The following is a 1,722-nucleotide window of genomic DNA, read 5'->3' as shown; positions in this document are numbered from 1 at the left end:
TAAAATTTCCAGTAGGGATACGGACAGTGCTCCATTGATCCCCGAACAGCAGTCTATCGCTCAGCCACCACTGCCGCAAGCTAGGACACAGCAGTGCGCAGGACACACAAGCTCGGCTACCTTCATCCGACCAGTGGACCGACAAGCCACCAGTTCCAAATACAGCATATGGAAAGAAGCGTATCCTGGTGCGTTTCAACCAGTGTCCATGACAAGCAGAGGCAGCAACAAGCATCAATGGGTATGTAACACCACAGCCTTCAGGGCTAGCCAGGCCGTCCAAGACAAAGTTGAAGTGTCGTGGTGGCAGTGGTTGTTTTTCATCCTTCTACCTACAGCGATACTTGTCGTGCTTCCACCCGTGGCTGGAGGCATCATCTCCTGGGTAACACCACCGAGAGGCTATGGGTGTCGCAGTCTGCTGTTCATCGTATATGCAGGCGTGCAGTCAGTGCTCATCATATCTTCTGCCCTACAAACGATTGCACGTGGCAGGGAAGTCAGCTCCATGGTTGTTTCTCCTGGGCCTGCGCAGCCCGCGATCCGACCACGGAACTGGTGGTATCGATATTCTTGGCGGCTCCTCAACCACTGCCCTCAAACACTATCTCAATTCCTAAAGAACCACCCCTGGCTCCTCAAAATGTGCATCAGGGCATTTCTTTTCTTCCTGCGGCAATGGCCTCGTTGATCTATTTCTTCGAAGCGCAACATCAAGTTAGAGGCCAGATCATCCTAGGGGGTGTCGCCAGCATAGTCCTCTTGCCAGCACGCTGGATCATTATCTTCCTCTCAGTCTTCACGGTCGTAGGTGGGACAATCATGCAAGTCTCAGGCATCTACACAAACTGTTTCTGCTACATCAACTCTCCGTACTGGTTCCGGTTAGACCAATCACCTGGTGTCAATGTTGCCTCGGACACGCAAGGCCAGCGAGACGCTAGTCAGGGTTGGCTTATTCTTGGGATTGTTGCGACAGTGTTCATGATCTTTACGTCCTATGTTGCTTGGTTGTACCAGAGTTCGATGAGAATCAAATTCCGGGAGGAAGCGAGGAAGCTTGCTTTAAGTCCACCATGAGCTGTCTCAGCTGCAGGATTTTGACCGACATCAACAACTTGCCGCCCTGCGCAAGCAGTGATTAATACCTCTGCTGTCACTACAATATCCGCCTGTATATATGTGCGAGACGTTCCCACTGATGGAACCACACAGACTTCCTTCACGTCGTGATCTCACTACCCTCCGCATCCGTGAAACTCTCTAAGTCCATCTCTTCGTCTCGAGGGCAATGCAACGAACACTCTTGCGAATGCGTTCGAATCCGAGTATTGCCTCGTCCAACATCGGCTAAGACCGGTTGACAGGAGAGGTGCCCGGGCATAGGTTTGGGCAGGCCGGTTGACGTTGCTCGCACCTGCCTCTCTAGACACTTTCTGTGGTAGGGGCGACCGACTGGCGAGATGTGCACCTGCCACTCTAAATATGCTTTCGCTGCAGGAGCGACCGCTCGAAGACACGTGCACCTGCCTCGCCGGAGACTCTCAGCAGCAGGTGCGACTTGATTACGGCATTCGCACCTGCCTCTCACACTACTTGATACGGCAGGGGCGTTTGATGAGTCGGACCTTTCTTCACAGCACAATCACGATTATCAAAGAGCAGGAGCGACAGTCATACAACGGCACGGCGTGAGAAGGCACGTGATTCATGACTTCTTGC

General features: G+C 52.8%; 1 protein-coding gene across 1 annotated transcript; it reads left to right on the top strand.

Annotated features, from left to right (window-relative positions):
- Positions 1-678: 678 nt before the first annotated feature.
- AB675_10034 (uncharacterized protein) lies at positions 679-1,080 on the top strand (the record flags this gene model as incomplete). The annotated part of the gene is made up of 1 exon (XM_018138774.1): positions 679-1,080. The coding sequence occupies one exon, from the start codon at positions 679-681 to the stop codon at positions 1,078-1,080; it is 402 nt and encodes a 133-aa protein (XP_017996694.1).
- Between the last annotated feature and the right edge of the window lie 642 nt (positions 1,081-1,722).

Source organism: Cyphellophora attinorum (genome assembly GCF_001299255.1).
Source record: "Cyphellophora attinorum strain CBS 131958 chromosome Unknown Contig29, whole genome shotgun sequence".
Taxonomy (NCBI): domain Eukaryota; kingdom Fungi; phylum Ascomycota; class Eurotiomycetes; order Chaetothyriales; family Cyphellophoraceae; genus Cyphellophora; species Cyphellophora attinorum.
Note: the sequence above shows the minus strand (reverse complement) of the source record. Positions and strands in the feature narration are given on the sequence as shown.